Genomic DNA, 21927 nt, shown 5'->3' with positions numbered 1-21927 from the left:
TGGACGGAGGGGAAGGAGATGGGCAGGTAGACGGAGGCTGGATGGAGAGGCAGGGGCTGGACGGAGGGGAAGGAGATGGGCAGGTAGACGGAGGCTGGATGGAGAGGCAGGGGCTGGACGGAGGAGAAGGAGATGGGCAGGTAGACGGAGGCTGGATGGAGAGGCAGGGGCTGGACGGAGGGGAAGGAGATGGGCAGGTAGACGGAGGGCTGGATAGAGAGGCAGGGGCTGGACGGAGGAGAAGGAGATGGGCAGGTAGACGGAGGCTGGATGGAGAGGCAGGGGCTGGACGGAGGGGAAGGAGATGGGCAGGTAGACGGAGGGCTGGATAGAGAGGCAGGGGCTGGACGGAGGGGAAGGAGATGGGCAGGTAGACGGAGGCTGGATGGAGAGGCAGGGGCTGGACGGAGGGGAAGGAGATGGGCAGGTAGACGGAGGCTGGATGGAGAGGCAGGGGCTGGACGGAGGGGAAGGAGATGGGCAGGTAGACGGAGGCTGGATGGAGAGGCAGGGGCTGGACGGAGGGGAAGGAGATGGGCAGGTAGACGGAGGCTGGATGGAGAGGCAGGGGCTGGACGGAGGGGAAGGAGATGGGCAGGTAGACGGAGGCTGGATGGAGAGGCAGGGGCTGGACGGAGGAGAAGGAGATGGGCAGGTAGACGGAGGCTGGATGGAGAGGCAGGGGCTGGACGGAGGGGAAGGAGATGGGCAGGTAGACGGAGGGCTGGATAGAGAGGCAGGGGCTGGACGGAGGGGAAGGAGATGGGCAGGTAGACGGAGGCTGGATAGAGAGGCAGGGGCTGGACGGAGGGGAAGGAGATGGGCAGGTAGACGGAGGCTGGATGGAGAGGCAGGGGCTGGACGGAGGGAAGGAGATGGGCAGGTAGACGGAGGCTGGATGGAGAGGCAGGGGCTGGACGGAGGAGAAGGAGATGGGCAGGTAGACGGAGGCTGGATGGAGAGGCAGGGGCTGGACGGAGGGGAAGGAGATGGGCAGGTAGACGGAGGCTGGATAGAGAGGCAGGGGCTGGACGGAGGGGAAGGAGATGGGCAGGTAGACGGAGGCTGGATAGAGAGGCAGGGGCTGGACGGAGGGAAAGGAGATGGGCAGGTAGACGGAGGCTGGATGGAGAGGCAGGGGCTGGACGGAGGGGAAGGAGATGGGCAGGTAGACGGAGGCTGGATAGAGAGGCAGGGGCTGGACGGAGGGGAAGGAGATGGGCAGGTAGACGGATGGCTGGATGGAGAGGCAGGGGCTGGACGGAGGGGAAGGAGATGGGCAGGTAGACGGAGGCTGGATAGAGAGGCAGGGGCTGGACGGAGGGGAAGGAGATGGGCAGGTAGACGGATGGCTGGATGGAGAGGCAGGGGCTGGACGGAGGGGAAGGAGATGGGCAGGTAGACGGAGGCTGGATAGAGAGGCAGGGGCTGGACGGAGGGGAAGGAGATGGGCAGGTAGACGGAGGCTGGATAGAGAGGCAGGGGCTGGACGGAGGGGAAGGAGATGGGCAGGTAGAAGGATGGCTCGATGGAGAGGCAGGGGCTGGACGGAGGGGAAGGAGGCTGAGGAGGAGACACGAGGGGCGGAAGGAGAAGGTGACCGTGATGGAGTTCCATGGAGTGGGCTCGGGAGGGGACTGGAAAGAGCTCGCTGAACTGCACGAGAAACCGGCCCCTGGCAGCCTCTGGAGGAGGGGAGGAGAAACACAGGCAGGGACTGAACCCCTGGGCACTGTGTCCAGGACCGATCGGAAGCAGCGATACACGCTCACGCAGTCACGTGTGTACCATTCCATCAGAGCCCGCGCCTCGCCCCCGGGGCCTAAGGCAGCAGTGGGGTGCGGAGAGCTGTCCCCAGCCACCCGGGCACCAGGAAGGGTGGGCAACAGGCACAGCGTCTCCTGGCCTGGGGTTCCACTGCGTCAGGCAGAACCTGGTCACTCGCTCCTCAGGTCCTGAGGGAATCAGGAGGAACTAAACCAAACTGGGTTAAAAACATTTACCACAGACTCCTGCAGACACCCAGCCCCCTAAAGACCTAGCAAAGTAAGGTGAAGACGCAGAATTTCTAGGGACGTAACATCAGGAGGCAAAGACGGCAGCACACTTGTCCTCCAGACATGTTTCTTGATGGCCCTGAGATGATGATAAGTGGGGAAGGGGCTCTTCCGCGTGAAATGACTGACAGGTGAGTTTTAAAGGACGTAATCATCGCTTCTCCCCAGAGCATCCTCAATTCTGGCCACATTTAAGGGATGAAGCGCTTGAGCTTCAAGCATGACTGTTCTCATTTCCTCTTCCGTGCTTTAGATATTCGGGAACTGGGATCTAATCAGATTCCAAAAACACAGGTGACAAGCTCCTGGTGAGATACTCACTGTGTCAAGGATGAGTTGTTTATTCAACTGAAGCTCAAAATCTTCTTTTAAGAAGCTCACATCCCCTCCAGTGTAGCCGGCCAGCTCCTGTCGGGGAGGATCCTCAGGTGGGACGGAGCCCACAGACCACAGCGTCACTGCAGTCAGTACTACAGGCTGCTGCTCTGTATTTTTAGGAAGGCCACAGATCGCTTCTGTGTCCCAGAGGCTGCCTCCTGGTCATTCGGGACGGTACCAGGGGCCTGGCAGAGATAGAGTCACCAGACACGCTGAGGAACCGCAGAGGAGGTCGCTCCTTACGTGTGCCGGGAAAACACTCGCAACATTGACGTTCAGGACAGAGCTTGCTAAGGGCAGTATGGCGGCTCAGTCATAGAGAACCCACCTGCCGATGCAGGAGACGTGGGGTCAATCCCTGGGTCGGGAAAATCCCTTGGAGTAGGAAACGGTAACCCACTCCAGTGTTCTTGCCTGGAGAATCCCAGGGACAGAGGAGCCTGGTGGACTGCCGTCTATGGGGTCACACAGAGTCGGACACGACTGAAGTGACTTAGCAGCAGCAGCAGCATATGAAAATTGGATTTCCAGCGGCTCCTCTGACACGGGGTTCAGGCAGACAGAGGGCCGGAGCCCCGTTCCCCAGCCACCTTCGCCCCGAGGTCACCGGCTGGGCCCCGCCGTTGTCAGGGTTACAACCCCGGGCTTGGGTGCTCATCAAGGACCACCAAGGAAGCCAGTCCTACCACGTCACGACTTGCCTCCTGGCCTGTGAAGTGACCCATCAGAGGCCGGAACCTCACCCTGACTTTGAGCTCTATGAAGGCAGAGTCTGAGCTGCAGGGAGCAAATCCAGGGCTAGGAACCCTGAGAGGGACAGATGCCCTTGCAAGCCATTCCAGAATGACCTTTACAGCCAAAAGAAGCTCTAAGTATTAACATCGTGACCGCCCCAAGGGACGCCCCAGTCCCCCAGGAGCCTGCAGGACACAGGGGAGGGGGCGCTTACCTGGTTCACCTTCAGCAAAGCACCTCTTTTCGGCAAGATGGAGGAGCTCCGCGAGTCGATGACCATCGAGTGCTGGAAGAGGTGAGGACAGGGGTGTCTGTGCTTCAGTGTGGAAGGACACCAGGCGCTCCCTGCACACTGGCTGCTCGCCAGGCACTGTGCCGAGCGTTCCCTTAGGGGGCTTCACCTTCATGAAAACCTCACATCTGTGTGAGGACCCGACAGAGTCAGGGAGGCAGGTCACATCCGCCGGCTGGGCGACTCCGACCCCATCCCCAGCCCTGTTCTCTCTGGGAGCTTGATGCCCCGACGGACGTCAGCTCAGCCAGCTTCCAGCTAAGACACCACAGTGGGCCCTTATTCCCTCCGTTTCCATCACCTCCGATGTTACTTAGGAAAAAAGGATGTGAGGCTGCGTCCAGATATTCACAGGGACCGGTTCTAGCCGCCCCAACAGTGACGCCTCTCGTTCCCTCCGATGCAGGTAAAGGCCGTTCTCCCAATGCACACGGCCTGGCTGCACCAGGGCAGGTACACGCCGGTGGCAGAAGCAAAGCCCTCACCGAGAGAGACGACTTCAGCGAGTGCCCGCTCTCTTTCCGGACGGCGAAGGACGCGACCCTGGAGAGGCAGCCCAGCTCCCGCCAGACGCCCTCCCACTTGACTGTGTGGCTCGTCTTCCAGGTGGGAAACTGCGAGCAAACACGGAAACCGTCAGCCTTCGTGCCGCATGGACGCGGAGTCGTCCCAGCCCGGGTCGTGGGATGAGGCATCAGTAGATCATTAACCGATTAAAAACTAAGACACTCTGTGAAACGGTGGGATGGGAAGAGAGGAAGACAAGGCAAGCTGGGGAAGGAGGGAATGGAGGCAGGCGGGGGTGGGCTGGGCAAGAAAGCCAGGGTCGCCATAAAGGGGAAAACTGCTTGAGTGGCGGGGCTGTCCTCTGAGCCAGGGGACGGGGGTCGCTGGTCTGACGCTGCAGAGAACTTTATAACCACCTGGTTTCTTTTCCACCTGAAAGGCCACGAGACACAGACCCCACCTGGCTGTCTGAAGCCAGGCAGGGTGACCCACATGAGCCGCATCAGCTCCCAGAGAAGAGCAGGGAGACGGGGTCACAAGTGAGTGATGAGTGGAGGTGCTGGGTGGGGGGGCCTGCCGCAATAGCTTCCTGGGTCCCTCTCTGGAGACGCTCACCCAGCAGGGCACGCAGGGCCGTGAAAGTGCAGGAGAGGCAGAAGCGGCTGCTCTGAAGACTGCGTGGGGAACTACTTTTACACGGCATGTGCCTCAAGTCTTTCCTCATTAAACTAAAGCCTACACCAGGAGGGGAGGAAGGGGAACAAGCTAGAAAGGAAGGTAAAGAGCAGGGCTCATCGTAAACCCGGAAAATGGTCAAATGACAGTAATTCCAGGCGATGCATCCAGCCAGAAGGAAAGGTGCCATAAACCCATGATGAAAGCGTCCGGTAACCTGACGTGACCTGCGCTGTCAGGAGCGATCGATCTGAGTGTACACGAGGAAGGACAAACAGACGGTGTCCCAGGAAGCCGGGGCAGGGAAGAGATGTGACCGGGTCACAGTATCTGCGGCCGCGGAGGTTGGCCACCCTCTCTGGCCCCGGCATCAGGCACTTGGCGAGCGGGGAGGTGCCTGGCTGGGGGGCGGCTGGCAGCAGGACAGGGAGCAGAGGGTGACCCCAGTGACGGGGCCCCCCGGCTCCATGCTTCAGCCCAGGCGTGGCCGCGCACCTGGCCCCACCCCCTCGGCGCGTCTGGGGACCAATGGACAGGCGCTTGGACCCCACTTAGGCGCACAAAGGGAAGGACAGGAAAGCCACTCACGCTGTACTCCACTGATACGCCTCGGTCCGTCTCCCGAAGCGAGCTCCAAGGGAACTGTCCCGTGACTTTGTATATGTTTACGGAGAAACTAGGAGACAAGGGGACAGAGCTTTAAATGCTGGGACGGCGATTATACCTGGTACACACCTACATCAACAGATTCACAAATACGCTTCGGGGCTCATCTTCACGGGGAAATCTACGCATGTGATGATGAAACAGAAGTGTCGGCCGATTCTGCAAAGTTTCTTTTCAGAAACTTCCACTACGCCACCTATCTTAGCCCCTAAACCAGGCCACTGAACGCAACAATCTGCTGGGCTTCCTACTTTCTTTCGAAGTTTCCAGGCTGTGGTTTGAAGAAGGACAGGCCATATGAAGTTTCTTTTGTTCCATAGGAAAACTGGAAAGTCACCTTTTCTGCCCGGCCTAGAAGATTAGGGAGTTTAAGGCCAAGAACCTGGGAGGCAAAGGAAAACAGCAGAGGTTTTATAAGTAAGTTCATCCATGTCATTTCTGTTTAGAGTCCACTCACAAGAGGTGTTGCATGATATTCCCCTTCTCTGACTTTATGCACTCGGCATGCCAATCTCTAGGTCCATTCATGTTGCTGCAAATGGCATTATTTCACTCTTTCTAATGGCTGAGGAATATTCTATTATATACACGTACCTCTCATGGACTTACAGGATGAACTTATGGTTACTAGCAGGCAAGGGAGGGGGGAAGAGATGGTGAGCGAGTTTGGGATGGACACATACACACGGCTGTATTTAAAATGGATAACCAACAAGGACCTGCACAGGGAACTCTGTTCAATGTGTTGCAGCAGCCTGGATGGGAGGAGAGTTTGGGGGAGAATAGAAACATGTATACCTGGAGAATGGATACATGGATACCTGGAGAATGGATACATGGATACCTGGAGAATGGATACATGGATACCTGGAGAATGGATACGTGGATACCTGGAGAATGGATACGTGTATACCTATGGCTAAGTCCCTTTGCTATCCACCTGAAACTATCACAACATTGTTTAACAGCTACACCCCAATGCAAATTAAAAAAAAAATAGAATCATACAAAAAATAATTACAGGGGTTTAGATGTAAAGAATGGTAACTCTTAGGAAAGACTATATGAGCTGAGGGACTCTCACAGAAACAGAATAAAGATGTACACTAGGGTCTGCCTTTCATCTGTAATTGCTTTTCTTCTTTAAAGCCTGCCTCTACTGAGGGCACACGCATGATGAAGTTGAGGGATAGGCTAAACCTGCTGACTGTGAAGCTCAGAGAAACTAACTCCGTGGGCTTGGAGTTCAGGAGAATTTGAACAAGAAACTATTAATATGAACATGGGTTATCACCACCTCACTCTCAAACAATGCATCTTTGTAACAAAGTGTGTTATAATCACGTCTAGAAGATTAGTGAGAACCACAGGACAGCTTACAAATAAAGATTAAAGGTCATGGAAAAGTTTTGGAATCACCATCAGATTTCAGAGCATAGTTCACAACTGGGGACTTCCCTGGTGATCGAGACTCCACACTTGCCCTGAAGGGGGTCTGGGTTCCATCCCTGGTCAGGGAAGTAGACCCCACATGCTGCAACTAAAGATCCCTCACACCACAGCCAAGACCCAGAGCAGGCAAATACACAAATATCAAAAAACTTCACGATAGAAAGCTCCACGCCGAGGAAGGGAAAGCCCGTGTCTCACCATGCTGCCTTCGTTGTTCCCAACCATGGTGTTGTAACTGCCCGTTAACCTCCTTAATTCTGTTACTTCAAAGGTAACGTCTAACCCGTTGGGAAGTGCATCATCACCTAAGTGAGAAAGATGAAACAATTAAGACAGCTTGAGAGTGCAGCTTTATTTTCTATCCCACTGCGATAAGTGACAGCATGCAAAGTGAAGCCTCCGCTGATTTTACAACCTCCTTTGGAATACACACGCTCTGGTTTAAAGCTCAAGAACGTGCATGAAAACCCCATCACATCCCGACACATGGGTTTGGTTTCTGTGGTGGAAGACAGCGAGGTTAGGCTTCGCTGAAAGGGGCAGCAGCATTACGTAAACACACGTCATTTGCATTATTTGCTGACGGTGCTTGCTCTCCCACAAGTGAGCTCCTTGAAAATGCCGGGGTGGGGGGGGCGGTGGCAGGTGGCTCATTTCAATGGACGTTAAAGCGTGGAATTCGAGTGACAGAGGGGCTCGAGTAACTCTGATGGAGGAGCAACAGCTCGACCTGGGTGTAGGACGTGGATGGCTCTGTCCTTCCCACGCTGGTGGTGTGGGGCCTGAGTTCAGTGCAGCTGCCCCTCACCCACCGAGCGCCCCGGGGGGGCAGGGGCCTGAGCGCCAGAAAGGCCGAGGTTGAGCCTGGGACCCTGGCTGGACACCCACAGCCTCTGGGAGCGGTCAGACCCACAGACACCTGGGCGGGGGCTCCCGAACTCTCAGATTCAGCTGGTCCAGGGTGGAGTCTTGGCACCATTTTTTTAATTAACAGACTTTACTGCTTCGAGGAGCAGTTTTAGGTTTATAGAAAAACTGAGCAGAAAGCACAGAGTTCCCAGGAGCCCCCGCTACACTCCCCCCCCACTCACACACTGCACTGGTGGGCTATGTCTGCTGCAACTGATGCACCAACAGAGACGTTCCTGTTAACTCGAGGGTTGCCTGCACTAAGGAGCACTGTTGGCACTGCACATTCTAGACATCTGACAAATGCATGATGTCCACATTCTTTCGTAAAAGCTCCTGGGTAGTTCTAAAGGCAGTCAGGGTGGAGAACCACGGACAGAAGTGAACCAGCTGACCACGTACACATCACATTCACAAAAGACAGGAGAGTGCTAAAATCTAAACGTCACCAGCAGGACTCGCCACCAACAAGCACTCCAGAGCAACTGCAAGGGCCACTGTCAGACACCTGTCCTACTGGGGGCGAGAGACCAGGGGGGTCTCTGTTAGTCACAGATGAACCTGTATTCCAGGTAATAGAAATGTCTTTTCTTTACATAGCATTTATATTTTTGCAAGCACTTTCATATACTGTTTCATTTTCATCTTCTCAAAATTATCTTTCACTCAGTCCTGAAGAGCTCACTTGTTCTCTGATTCATTCCAAATATGTATTTTTCAGGGGACTTCGGAATGGAGTGAACCACCACATACGGAGTCCTTCACGATTTGGTCTCCTGATCCTTCTTCTGCCTCATCTTGCATCACTCATTCCCCACAATTGCCTTCTGGCTCTGGCACCCTGGCGTCCACCCAATGACCCTTTCTCTCTGGCCACTGGGCCTATTCTCTCTCCCTAGAACACTCCTCATCAGTCCTGCTGCCCAAACACACTCACATCTTTTAGGTCCCAGCATCTGCGTTACCTCTTCCAGGAAGTCTTCTCTGATCCACTTTGCCTCTGCTGACTGAGAGACTGTCTCCTCCTGCAGCGCCCCGCCCGCATACAGCACAACCTATCTGCTGAACTGTCCTCACTTCTCTGTCTGTCCCCAACCCTGTTCCACTTGACCAGAAGCTCCTTCGGAAAGACATCATGTCTCGTCTGCCATGTTCTCTTCCCAAGGCAGGGACTCTTTAACCAAAGAATAAACACCAAGGTAAGACACTTTGCCCAATATCATAGCAATCGAGCAAGTGAACAGACACTCAAAAGTGAAATCTGACTCCCACTTGCCTCCTCTTCTCAACACACATTTAGGTGGAATCTGCCAAGAGCTCATTCAGACCCCTGCTGGGGTGGGTTATCCTGAAAAAGCCCGGCTCTGTCCTTCTCAGAACCCTGGTCCCACCCAGGGCTCAGCAAGCAGCATCTTCAAAGTCGCCTGAGCTCCCTCGGCCTGACGTGAAGGCCCGTGAACTCCTCGAGAACGCACGTGCTCTCTGCCTGGACACGTAAATAGTGTCTGAGCTAGGGGGACGGACGAAAAGGTGAATCACAGAGAAACTGCAACCAGGATACGTACCCTGACACGTATCGATCAAAACATCCACTTGTCTAAATATTCCTAGACGCAGCAACTTTTCACGGGCTTCATGAGACTTCCTCATGACCTGTAGAGAGAAAAACAGAGACGGTATTCCTCCAAGATACAGAGACATACATGGTGGCGTTGAGACCAGGCTGGACGCTTAGCACTCGTGCGAAGTTGATGATTCCCTGAGAATATTAATCTTTAAAAGAAAAAACTATATTTTTTAAAGTGGCAATGGCTGAACACTGCTTAAGAGATCACATAAAACGGGGACTGGAGGCAGTTAGACGCGGTCACGAGGAAGTTGCTGGCGACTCTGCCAGGTACCTAAGTGTGGTTCCGCGAGCAGACGGACACAAGGAAGCTATAGAGGAGAGGACGGTGCAACCCAGGAAAGACGCAGGTGCGTAAACAAGTAAGGACCTGAGGAGTCGTCAGGGGTGGGTGGCAGTGAACAGCCTACCCCCCCAGGGTCATGCAGGGCCCTGAAGGGAAAGTGCGATGAGCACGGGGGGCTGGGGGGGGGGGGGGGGGGTGCAGGGAGGGTCAAGACCCCCCACCAGCAGCTTTGCGGCAAAGCCAGGACAGCCATGAGGAACAGGGGGAGGGGCGGCCCTGGGCAAGATGGGGGAACACCTCTTCTCTGGGGTCAGGGTGGACATGAAAGCATGTCAGTTAACGGAGGGGGTTCAGACCCTTTCCCGGTAGGAGGCGAGCTCATCAGTGGGGGCAGGGTACCCAGTGGTACGGGCAGAGGGCCATGGGGTCTTTGGAAGGGGATGGGAAGGCCACGCACAGGGGGACACTTGCCTCGATAAGGTTTTTCGCCTTAAAAACATCTCTAATTTCACACATGATGATGTCATCCTTAGTCCTTCCAAGGCCATCAAAATGAACGTGTTGAACCACCACCTGAAGGTGACAAGGGGACACAGACTGTTGAGAACAAGATGGGGCAAAAGGTCAGGCCTCAGGCCAAAAGTGCAAACCTAAAACTAGCTTCGAAGACTTTTTTTTTTTAATGTAATGATCCACGTTTCTTAATTCCATGCCTTTTCAAAAAACTGGCCCCTTGAATTGACTGGGTCTGTACTTCCTGCGAAGGAGACTTACAAGGTCTCTGCAGCCTGATGACCAAGGGCCAGGTCAGTCCTAAAGCCAGGCAGGGTGCAGAGATCCTCTGGACCTCCTTCCCCACATACTCCCTGGGGCACCAGCCTCTGGAAGATGCCGACTGTGACCTGGTTTAATAACTGAGTATTCTGCCGGAGATCCTGTGTGGATTTCAATGTAGCAGGATAAACACTAGCTCAAAAAAAAAAAATAAAACACTAGCTCAGAGTCTCACCCTGTCTATACTTACTTCATTCATTCATTCCATAAAAGTGCACTGATTACCTATGAACCAAGTATCACACTGAACACAGAATACATCAGCAAGTAAAGCTTAAAAATGGAGGTTATATTCTAAAGGGGTGAGAAACAAGCAATGTGCATAGTACAGTAGATGGTAGTAACAGAAAAATCAAGCAGGCGTAACGGGGAGTGTTAGGGCCTGTGTGACTTACAGGTGATCAGAACACTATACTACAATCATAATCAAAGAACTAATGAAAGGGAGGAAGGTGGGAGGGATGTTCAAGAGGGAAGCGACATATGCACACCTGTGACTGATTCAGGTTGATGTATGGGCAGAAACCAACACAACAGGATAAAGCAATTATCCTCCGATTAAAACTAAGTAAATTTAAAATAGAAAAAAGGACTAATGAAAATGTGCTTACATTTCCCTATTTAATTTCAAAGGCGAAAAAGTTTCATTCAAGACCCAAAGTCTTTTTTTTTTCTGGGAGGAGGGAACAAAGGTTAAACTTTAGCACCACTTGAGTTTCTCTTTGAAATACTTTTGGGTTTTTTTTGTAACATAAATACAAAAATGTGTTTGTGTTTCTTCCCCTGTAAAGAATCACCAAGGAAAAACTATTCCTCTAAAACCAGAAGCTACTTCTCTAAGTGTCCAGTCTTTCTAAAATGTAGCTGACTGCAAACTCCTCTTTGATAAAGGTGTCAACAAGGTTAATCCCTGTTTCCCCAGTGGCTTGTGGAAGCCAGCGCTTCTGGCAACAATGGTATGGAGCCCTTGCCCTCCATGGGATACGCACATCCTTGTTCTCAAGAATTTCCTGCTTAGCTTCAGGTTCAACTTCAACAAATTCAGCTTCTTCTCCTAATGCTCCGAAATCAGGTCCACTGGCAGGAAGAGGCTCCAAACTCTGAAAGGGAGTGGGGGGGAAGCGCAGATAAATGAACTCAGATTAAAAAGCCAGAATCTTTTCGTTTTTGTCTTTAGGGGATGCTCCAGGAAACCGAGGCCCACAGCTCGTTCTAGTGCTGGCGGCAATGGGGTGGGGAGCCCAGCGAGTGGAAGCGGCTGTAGACTTACAAGCCTTTGACTGACAGTGACCCTTTGGGGTCCAGAGTATTGTTATTACAGAAAACAAAGGTGAAAATTGGTCAACAAAAGGTCAGGCACAAACTACAATGACTGTTCCATGAACTTAGTTCTGTACACCTAAGACTCACTGAAGACAAAAAAAATTGCTTTCCTGTTACAGAAAGTATCCTAATTTTAAAACCAAAACTAGATACAATCTAGGATAGTTACATTAACAAACCCAATTACTAGAAGATACTTCTCTGGGCTCTGATAGATTTGTTTTGGTTCAGAAAGTCTCACTCACACACTAAGGGGAGTAGCATATGCCAGAAAGTGGTCCTTCAGTCTGAAGTGACATTGCCTCAAAAGCGTTCAAGCATCTTCTGAGGAAGGACTCTACAGTAAAAATTATGGAGACAGGATAATACAATAGTATGCAAAACAATGTGCATATAATATTGTGTATTTATTACATAACATAATTGCTTCAGTCCACAGGGTCACATGGTAAAGTGGGAGCCAATACAATGCGGGAGACCCTGGTTCAATCCCTGGGTAGGGAAGATCTGGAGAAGGAATGGCAACCCACTCCAGTACTCTTGCCTGGAAAAGCCCATGGATGGAGGAGCCTGGTGGGCTACAGTCCATGCGGTTGCGGAGTCGGACACGACTGAGCGACTTCACTTCACTTCATGGGGTCACAAAGAGTCAGACACGACTGAGCGACTGAACAAAGTGACTGCGTAACCACGGGGATTCCCAGAGACTCGAGTGGCACCAGGTGGCTGAACACACGGGCAGCTCTGGGGAGGACTATGGCACTGGTCACCCGCTGCGCCCTTCCTCCACCCGCTCTCCATAGAGAAGCACTTCTGAAATGCGCAGGCCTGTCCGCCGCTGCAGGACGTGCAGCAGGGGGCACTCTGGGCCGTTCTCGCCTTTTCCCTGCAATGTTCAGCGGCCTCTTGAAGGCACATCCTCCATCACGGCACTGGTCCTCTGGAAAGGTACTGACCTGACAGGAGCATGGCCGCTTTCCCATCCTGGCCCTCAAGGACGGGTCCATAAAAGCGCCCCCAGGGACAGAGTGCAGCCGGACTCCTCAGCGGGGCGCCGAGGAGCTCCACCATGCAGCCCCCTTCTGCTACTCCAGACTCGACCCCGACCACATGCAACCCTCGCGCTCCTGTCTGGGCGCAGCTGGTCCTCTCCGCCCAGGATAACCAGCCTCCTCCCCAGGGATGAGCAGAAAAGAACCGCCCTCGCAGTCATCTCCTCTGCGAGCTGTCCCTGGTTCTTCAGCGAGAATCCGTCCCTTCTTCACAGGGATACCCCTTGGAGGAAGTTTATGACCTCAACAGGTACTCCTTTTTATTTCTACCTGCCCGGGTATATCAGAAATACCCATTTATGGAATGGGTGAGTGAATGATTTTCTTTTGTTCTCACGTTTAATAAATATCTGAGTGCCTACTGTCTGCTTAAGAGTATGGAAGGCAGCCGTGAATAAGACAGACTCGGTCGTTCCCTCAGGGACTGATGTAGATTATTTACATGAGTACAAACGGAAGATGATGTTGGGCAAAGAAATAGAATTTATTTCACATAATTATCCTTTCATTTTTGTTGTGTAATATTTAAAACAGGAGACCATTACTGTATTTCTCAAAAATGTGAACCAATCAAAATACTAACTTTTTAACTTTTTTTAACATGGACCATTTTTAAAGTCTTTACTGAGTCTGTTACAATATTGCTTCTGTTTTATGTTTGTTGGTTTTTTGGCCACAAGGCATGCGGGATCTTAGCTCTCTGACCAGGGAGGGATCAGACAAGCATCCCCTGCATTGGAAGGAAAAGTCTTAACCACTGGACTGCCAGGGGAGTCCCTAAAATAGTAATTCAAACTTTCATGAACATGCTTCTGTATTTAAGTTTACACAGTGCTAAAAAGTGTATTACAGATCAGCAAATCCTACATGCAGAGTATATACTATGGTTAGGAACATACACACATATTCATTGTTCTTAATCTGATGCTTGAAAAACAGACTTTGTCTGGACATTAAGTTCATGTGCTATTGTGCTAAAAAATATTCCCTTATGGTTCCTAAAATCTCGAAGCATAGAACATACTTCACCAAAGACTTGCCACACCCATTTGTAGTCTTAAATCCGAAATTTAGACTTTAAGTTCAACAGATGGCGTCTTTACAGTCTCACCAACTGCACCAAAGCTTGATGTCCTAAATTAACTGTTTCACTAATAGAGATTCATTCATTCACCCAACATCCACCCACTATGTGACAAGCACTTGCAAGAGTCTCACCTTCACAGAATTTACATTGCAGTGTCTGGCTAAGTGTTCAGTGAAATGAATTAAAATAAATATTTGGATCTAGCCTCTAACCTTTAAGCAGATGTCTACTGTGAGTCGACAAACTTTACTGAACACCATATGCCAAGCACTGGGCGAGGCAGTGCTAACGGAAGAAATAGGACATGAAATAAATTTAATGAGTTATGAACACCATCTTTAAAGTGATATAGACTCGAATGAGACAGAAAATACCAGAAAAAATAATAGATATCAAGGATAAATACTGTTTCAGAAAACCTTTTTATTCTAATTTTTTTTTTTTAAGTTTTTTTGTCTTGCCATGAAATGTGTGGGATCCTAGCTCCCTAACCAGGGACTGAACTTTTCCTGCACACACAGCTCCCCCCGCCAACAGTGGAAACAGCGTCCCAACCACTGGACTGCCAGGGAAATCCTGATTCAGAAAACTTTTGTTTCACATATGCATGAGGGTATTGGCTCAGAGGTTAAAGCATCTGCCCGCAATGCAGGAGACCCGGGTTCGATCCCTGGGTAGGGAAGGCCCCCTGGAGAAGGAAATGGCGACACACTCCAGTATTTTTGCCTGGAGGATCCCATGGACAGAGGAGCCTGGTAGGCTACAGTCCAGTCCACGGGGTCACAAAGAGTCGGACATGACTGAGTGACTTCACTTCACTTCACTAGATAGCAAATATAGGAAGTTTTCTTACTGTGAATTCTAACCAAAAAATTCAAACACTGGCTAGTGAAATTAAAGAACTGCAATTATTTTTTGTCAATGTATTCAACAAGGAGTGGCAGTTTCAGTGTCAAAGGAGCTCGATAAAAACCAAGTCTTTTTGTTCCTATACTCCGAGCACCTAGAACAGTGCCAGGAAGCACATAGCTGACCATCAGTAAACATGAGCTGAATAAACGAACAAATGCTTACTTTGTCAAGATGCTACAAGGGATCCAAGGCAAATAAGATGTGGTTGCTATTGTCATCTAGAAACTAAGAATCTAAAAGGTTAAGTGAAAAATGCAGAGCTAAAACAGGGCACCAGAATAGAAATGTCAATCAAGGAGGTTGGTAGCACATCCAAAATAAGGAACAGAGGGGAGACAAGGTTTGTGTAGAAAATGATTTGAACTGAGTTCTAAAAAAATCATGGGCTTCCTTTGTGGCTCAGCTGGTAAAGAATCCACCTGCAATGCAGGCGACCAGGGTTCGATCCCTGGGTTAGGAAGATCCCCTGGAGAAGGGAAAGGCTACCCACTCTAGTATTCTGGCCTAGAGAATTCCATGGACTGTATAGTCCATGGGGTCACAAAGAGTCAGACACGAATGAGGAACCTTCACTTCACTTCTAAAAGACTGGCCCGTTTTGTCAGCTATTGCGAGTGATGAAAGAGGCAAGCTGTGCCCAACAGCACAGTCCAAATAGTGTTTTATTTGAAAGAAATATCTGGCAAAGGGAAGTTAAGGTCAATTCCGGACACCATGCTGGGACATCTGTGCTAAATTCTTTCAGGAAAACTCCCGAAAACTTCTGAGCAGCACAACTGAAACAATCTACGCTGCAGAAAAAGTTGTGCTGTGGGCTGGGACTCAGGAACATGCAGATGGTTCTGAACATTCTGTTTCAGAACATTCTGAGGCTTGAATGGTAAGGCCTTGGACAGATATTCTTTCTCTGGGCCTCAGTTAAGATTGCAATAAAGGAGAGCAGCCAGGCAGTCTGCCTACCACACCGTGCCCAAGCAAGTGCATTTACATGCACCGTGTTTCAATTCTCCCAACAGCCCAGTGAGTGGACACTATTACCACCTCCATTCAGCCTGGTTCCCTCTTTGACCAGTAACCAGGAGACATGAGGACTCCTGAGCCTGAGTTGGAAGACTTCAGAAGATGCTTCCTGCTCTAGGAAAGCCTAGCAAGACCCCAGCAGCAGCTGAGCCAGAGAGACTGGAAAAAAGCAAAAAAGCACAGACGTTACTTTGCCAACAAAGATCCATCTAGTCAAAGCTCTGGTTTTTCCAGTGGTCATAGATGGATATGAGAGTTGGACTATAAAGAAAGCTGAGCACCGAAGAATTGATACTTTTGAACTGTGGTGTTTCGAGAAGACTCTTGAGTCCCTTGGACTGCGAGGAGATCCAACCAGTCCATCCTAAAGGACATCAATCCTGACTATTCATTGGAAGGACTGATGCTGAAGCTGAAACTCCAATACTTTGGCCACCTGATGAGAAGAAACCGACTCATTGGAAAAGATCCCGATGCTGGGAAAGGCTGAAGGCAGGAGGAGAAGGGGACGACAGAGGATGAGATGGTTGGACTGCATCACCGACTCGATCGACATGGGCTTGAGCAAACTTTGGGAGTTGGTGATGGACAGGGAGGCTTGGCGTGCTGCAGTCCATGGAGTGGCAAAGAGTCGGGGACACGACTGAGCGACTGAACTGAAGGAACTCAGACGCCGCTGAGGGCAGAAAGAATTTATTCCTCCGCTGCAAGACATCGCGGAAAGCCCGCTGGCCCTGTCCCGGCCCCACTGCTAAGTGACCTTGGTCAAGTCAGGTCTCTCCTCTGGGTATCAGTTTTTCAGCTCGGAAGCCGCGTAGCCGGTGGAGACATCTTTACGGCCTCCTCCACCCGGCCCGCGGCGGCGCAGCGCTGGGGCTCCCCCCACCCCCACCCCAGCACCGTTCCCCGCTGGCCTTCGCGCCCCGCCGCCGCCCTCTTTGTACCCGGGCAGCCGCGAGAGCGTCTCCCCGCGTCGCCCGCCCCGAGGTCACGCAGCCCGCACGGGTCGCTGGGCCTCTTACCCGGGCGTGCACCGTCCCCATGGCTCCCTCTCTGGTCGCCGCCTCCCAGAGCAGCCCCGACCGGTCGAAGGCTCGGCGGGTGAGGACAGAGGGCGGGGCTCCGGTGACCGAGCTCCGGGTTGGGGTAACACCCACAAGCCCCTAGAAGCGGCGGACTGGGGGCGGCCATGATGTCCCGCCCCCGCCCCGCCCCTTGGCTTACGGTGCTTCCGCTCATTGGCTCATAGGCGTCCGTGACCCGGATGTACAAGCGGACTCCCGGAAGCCCTGCGACCTGGAGACCGCCCCCTCGCCGCGCTTTTGGTAGCGCTCAGAGGAGCTGGCGGCGCGTGGATGGCGGGTCTCCGTGAGGGTCTATGGGGGTGGGCGCCCCGGAGTTGCCCCTGGGAGACAGTACACCAGCTGGTGAGCGAGTGGGACCTCATGTATTTCCCTTAAACCTCGTGTTTAGTTCAGTTAAGCCGCTCAGTCGTGTCAGACTCTTTGCGACGCCATGGACTGCCCCACGCCAGGCCTCCCTGTCCATCGCCACCTTCTCGGAGTTTGCTCAAATACGTGTCCCTGTCCTTGGCTCCGCGGTGCCGCGCTTGTCCCCGCACTCTGGCGATGCGCCGCGGCTCTCCACGCCTGGCTGCGGCTGTGGCCTCCCCCGCACCTGCCTGCGGAGCCTCACAAACCGGATTGGCGCTCTGCATCTCTCCCTCTGGCCACAGGGACCCTTCAGGTCATTGAAGATCCCAGGCAGGCTCCTCGTTGACAGAGTGAAGGTGACGTCTTACCTGCTTGGCAGGGATGGGTTACAAGGCTTTTACACCAGTGTATAAAACCACCAGGCACAGGGCAGGGCGCTGAGTGAGCAGCGAGTCAATGGCCCCTATTCTTTCAATTGCAGTGAATGTCAAGAGTGTTATCCAGGGGCTGACGTGGGGACTATTCACATTGGAAAACAAGACAGCTCTGGTGTTTTTGAATCTTAAGCTCAGTCTGATCCTGGTAGGATGATAGACAGTGAATCTGGGGAGAGGAGGAAATGAGGCCAGGAGTCTGACTTTATTCGGAAAGCTGGCTGACTGAGAAGAGGGCAGACTGATGTCTCAAAGTAACCCATCTTGTAGGGTTCTGAATGCCAGGTTCTTTTATGAATACGAGATGATCCAAGGTGAGGAGACAAAGTAAAATAAAGGCCGTTAATCTTGGAAATATCTTCTAGAATGGCAAGTCTCAGGGAAATGGGTTAACTCCTTTCTGCCATCTCCAGGTGGACAGGGTTATGCACAAAGGCACTTTAGCTTAACAGGCAGAAGGGCAGAATTCTCTGCGACAGGCTATTAGGTATGATTGTAATAACAAAAGCAGCAGAAAGCAAGTGGAACAGTTTCAAGGTGGAGTCAGAATTGACTTCACCCTGCAACAGGGGGCTTCATTTTGGTGGTGGAAACAGCTTCCTGTCTCAAATGACAGCATATAATAAGTAATCGCACATGGTGATAAATGCAGTGAGAGAAACAAGCCAGAACAAGAGAAGGATTTTCAGTATCCTGTGGTCTCACGTTTCCACCCCTTCCCAGAGACCCTGACACCGTTTCCCATTTAAGTAGCAGCACCTTAGTTCTGTTGCCTTCCTGGGGTAAACAGTAAGTCCATATTCCCCTTTTTGCCCCTCCCAGGCCCCCCTTCCCGCACTGCATTCCTTGCCAGTTGACCTAGTCATCTGTTTCCTGAGCTGGCCTGGTGCCTGGAGGCAGGACCCAGTCCTTCGCTCCATGAGGCCAGAGGCTGCATGGTGTCTGGCGTGGTGCATGGACTCAGTTAATATTTCCCAAATTACTGCTCTCCCACCGTAGGCTACAGCAGACAGAAAGACACTGCTTCTATTAAAAATGCACATTCCTGGGGCCTCAGCCCTGATCTACTGAACCAGCCTCCGCCAAGTAGAACCTGGAGATCTGAAGTTTTTAAAGTGGGCTACATAATTCTTTTACCCATTATGTTTAAGAACCCCACAGTAAAGAATCTGCCTGCAGTGCGCGTTCAGTCCCTGGGTGGGGAAGACCCCTGAAGAAGGAAATGGCAACCCACTGCAGTGTTCTTGTTTGGGAAATCCCATGGACAGAGGAGCCTGGCGGCCTACAGTCCCTGCTGCTGGTGCTGCTGCTAAGTCACTTTAGTCGTGTCCGACTCTGTGGGACCCCTTAGATGGCAGCCCACCAGGCTCTCCCGTCCCTGGGATTCTCCAGGCAAGACCATGGGGTTGTAAGAGTCGGACACGACTTAGTGATTAAACAGGAACATTCTAAAAAGCTTTATGTCTGTGTCTGACTTTATCACTTATTTCTAAAGTCTCTGAAGACTTGGGCTACTCACCTGCTTATCAGGAACTTGGCCAGAATTGGGTGGAAGAGGTGCTCAGCAAGGGGGAGAGGAAACAGGCAGTGGCAGCAACAGAGCATCTGCAAGAGGTGCGGGACGAGGGTGCGGGGCCGGGACACAGGCAGGCAAGACGGCCTCCCGTGGAAAGGGGAAGGGCGTGCAGGGCCAGGTCTGGCACGGAGACTTCTGGGTCTGGGCATGCATTCAAGAGAGGGCGAGCTATAAGAACTGGGCTATAAGTTAGCTGTTGCCCCCTGGCAAGTCACACCCTCTTGAAGGGTTACTTTTCTCCACTCTAAAAGAGAGATGAGATTGCTAAGGACCAAAAACAGAAGATTTTGTTTTAATTGTTTTATATTTCACATGGGGAAGTAATGGGTCCTGGGCTTTTGCACCTTTTTAGGCCATTTTGGATCACCCCTTGGCAGGAGATCACAACCAGATTAGCTCCCCTTTAATGTTTGCGAGAGCTGGCTTTATGGGCAGACCCGCTGCTTGGGTTTCAGCCATGATTCTGTCACTGCTAAGCTGTATGGACTTAGGCAGGGCCTGTACCTCTCTGGGTCAGTTCCCCCTTTGGTGAAGTGAGGGTGGTGATGGTAGCCACCTCATAAGGTTAGTTAAGAGATGTAAAGGTGTGCCTGGCCTAGAGAGAGAGCACATGCACATGCACACACACACAGCCTGCAACACACAGGCTTAGAGAGAGAGCACATCCCTGCAACCAGGCCTCGAGAAAGAGCGCATGTGCGCCCGTGCACCCGCACACACACATACACAGAGACTGCAACCGGCCCTAAGAGAGAGCACGTGCACACGCGCACATACACACAGCCTGAAACCAGGCCTAGAGAAAGAGCGCATGTGCGCACATGCATGCGCGCACACACACAGCCTGAAACCAGGCCTAGAGAAAGAGCGCATGTGCGCACATGCATGCGCACACACACATACACAGAGACTGCAACCAGGCCTAAGAGAGAGCACGTGCACACACGCGCACACACACACACACACACACAGCCTGAAACCAGGCCTAGAGAGAGAGCATGTGACCGCACACACACACAGTTAACCGTCACCTAAGGGGAGCTTTTATAAGGATGAAACAGACCCAGAAAAAGTAAGCAACTTACATTATATCCAAGCTGGACCCAGCATGACATGGCCCCGCCACTGGCTCTTCGCCGCCTCTGAATGATGCCCGCAGGTCCTAGGGTCTCGGGACAGGGGTGAAGTAGATGACTCAGAAGCCTCCTGACCCATAAAAGAACTGGGGGGAGCACATATAACAGGCTGTGCTGGGTTGTTCCCGGGCAAGACCTTGAGGGCCCTCAGGCTCAGTGCCCACAGGCCCGACCCCTGGGGCTCCGGACACCTGCCTCTGGCCACCAAATGAGGCTTTGAGGGTCTTACTGCTCCCCAGCTCAGTCACAGAAGATTGTGATGTGTGAAAACTTCGACACAGATTTCCAAAGATAATCTAGGAGAAGGAGCAAATTTTAAGCACCAGTCACGCAAGCTGGACACTTATTTAAAATTCATCCTCCTGCTGCCTGAACCTCAGTTTTCTCCAGGACAAAATGAAGATAGCAGTTCCTAAAGCATAATGGTGCAGTGAGGATTTAAGGAGAGCATGGGGCCTGGCTCACTGTGAACGCTGAATAAACTAAGCTTTCTTCCTACATTTCCTTGTTCTTCTCTTACGGAAGCCTCCTCTCAAAGATAAGCCATGACTTTGACCTGCAGATTGCAATACAAGTCCTGAGCCAAATAATCTGAGAGCCTATTGTGTACAAGGGCCAGGATGGCTGAGGACATGTTGAACACAAAGTCACAGCTCTGCCCTCTCTGACGATCACGAGGTACACTTTTTTTTTCTTTTGGTCACGCCATGTGGCATGCAGGACCTTAGTTCCTATTCCAGGGATCAAGTCCTTGCCCCCTGCTATGGCCCCTGAAGTAGAAGCCTGGAATCATAACCACTGGACTGCCAGGGAATTCCCCGGGTATTAACATTTGAAAGACTCTGAGACATCCTGTAGTGCATACACCTATTTGGATTTCTTTAACCCAGTATTTCCTGGGTTATTTACTCTGCCATAAAGACTGGGGGGTTTTGAGGTTTTCAGTGGCCCTGTTCACCAGAATTTCTGCTCTTCCTCTTCGGAGCTAAAGGTAGACTTGCGTTTCCATGCCCCTGTCCATGTGGTTTGCTGTGGTCAACAAGTGGTGGGCAGAAGGGAAGGTGACACCCGGATGGACACCTTTACACGTCGTGTTCCTCCCCACCGCCCATCCCGACCCTGGGTCCAGAGGCAGGGAAAGGTTCAGACGGGGCCACCTGGCGCCAAAGGGCATGCACCCTGAGAAGTGAAACTTGGGAGCATAACCCCATTTATCTTAACTGATAAAAGTCCCTAGTCCCATCTGCAAGCACAGCAGCGTTCTGGAAAACTTGGTTTACGAAGGGCTGACCTAAATACAAGTTGGTGACCACACTGGTTCCCTTGAGAAAGTCAAACCCCGAGTTTCAGAGGCCATGAGGAAGGCACGCTGGGTCTTAACAGATCCCCGCAGAGGTGACCCCTCCTCTTAGTTTGGGGTGCCCTGAGGTGAGGGCCTTGCCTCCCTCCCGTCTCCCCAGCTCCTGCCACCGGAGGAGTGAAGGTGAGCGGCTGAGAGGAAAGGACACAGGTGCCAGCAGGAGGCGGAGGACCTGG

At 52.0% G+C, this 21927-nt stretch overlaps 1 protein-coding gene across 1 annotated transcript in view; it reads right to left on the bottom strand.

Moving 5' to 3' along the window:
- Window positions 1-17004, bottom strand: part of SAMM50 (SAMM50 sorting and assembly machinery component) — a 31917-nt gene extending 14913 nt beyond the window's left edge. Inside the window, exons 1-10 of the mRNA XM_070453478.1 lie at window positions 16835-17004; window positions 11408-11518; window positions 10056-10157; window positions 9237-9324; window positions 6961-7067; window positions 5562-5692; window positions 5233-5320; window positions 3948-4076; window positions 3385-3456; window positions 2379-2465 (exon numbers count right to left, since the gene is read on the bottom strand). Coding sequence (XP_070309579.1) covers window positions 2379-2465; window positions 3385-3456; window positions 3948-4076; window positions 5233-5320; window positions 5562-5692; window positions 6961-7067; window positions 9237-9324; window positions 10056-10157; window positions 11408-11518; window positions 16835-16855 — 936 coding nt within the window. The 5' untranslated portion in view covers window positions 16856-17004. The remainder of the gene's footprint in view (window positions 1-2378; window positions 2466-3384; window positions 3457-3947; window positions 4077-5232; window positions 5321-5561; window positions 5693-6960; window positions 7068-9236; window positions 9325-10055; window positions 10158-11407; window positions 11519-16834) is intronic.
- Between the last annotated feature and the right edge of the window lie 4923 nt (window positions 17005-21927).

This window comes from Odocoileus virginianus, chromosome 23 (genome assembly GCF_023699985.2).
Source record: "Odocoileus virginianus isolate 20LAN1187 ecotype Illinois chromosome 23, Ovbor_1.2, whole genome shotgun sequence".
Lineage (NCBI taxonomy): Eukaryota > Metazoa > Chordata > Mammalia > Artiodactyla > Cervidae > Odocoileus > Odocoileus virginianus.
The sequence above is the reverse complement of the archived record's forward strand: the minus strand, read 5'-3'. Positions and strand labels throughout refer to the sequence as shown.